The 508-nt window shown below is 69.9% G+C and overlaps 1 protein-coding gene across 1 annotated transcript in view; it reads left to right on the top strand.

The window, feature by feature from the left end:
• LOC308124453 (xylosyltransferase 1-like) overlaps positions 1-508 on the top strand; it is a gene marked incomplete at both ends in the record, with an annotated part of 30745 nt that continues 30237 nt past the window's right edge. Inside the window, one exon of the mRNA XM_080487437.1 lies at positions 1-263. Coding sequence (XP_080343563.1) covers positions 1-263 — 263 coding nt within the window. The remainder of the gene's footprint in view (positions 264-508) is intronic.

Raw genomic sequence — 508 nt, 5'->3', positions numbered from 1 at the left:
ATGAACGGGACCGCGTGCGCTCGCCGGCTGACGCGCCGCTCCCGGTCCGCGGTGCTTCTGGCGGCTCTGGGGGTCCTGCTCCTGCAGACTCTCATCGTGTGGAACTTCAGCAGCCTGGACTCGTCCTCCTCCGCCGGGGACGGAGGCGCCAGGAGCCGGGGGAAGCGAGAGGAGCCCCTACGGAGGGCGCCGCTGAAGCGGGGTGACGCTCCGCCGGCCGCCCGGCTCCGGCTCCAGGCGCTCGACTCCACCGCCGCACGTGCGTCCGCTCCGCCGGCCGCAGGACGAGCGTCGGTCCCCCGGGAGGATGCTGCCGAGCGGCCGCAGCTGCCGCCTGTGTTCCGCATCACGTCGTCTCCGTGTCGGTGACGGTAGGTCGCTCACATCGCACCGCTTCCAGGGCTCATCAGCCCGGACTGGGTCCGGCCAGGTGAGCCCTTCTCCCGGGAAACAGCGGCAGCTCCTACAGTCTACATGCGGTCTACGTACGGTCTATTTAACAGTTTAT

The sequence above is a fragment of the Lipophrys pholis genome (genome assembly GCF_963383615.2).
Source record: "Lipophrys pholis genome assembly, chromosome: 19".
Taxonomy (NCBI): Eukaryota; Metazoa; Chordata; class Actinopteri; order Blenniiformes; family Blenniidae; genus Lipophrys; species Lipophrys pholis.
The sequence above is the reverse complement of the archived record's forward strand: the minus strand, read 5'-3'. Positions and strand labels throughout refer to the sequence as shown.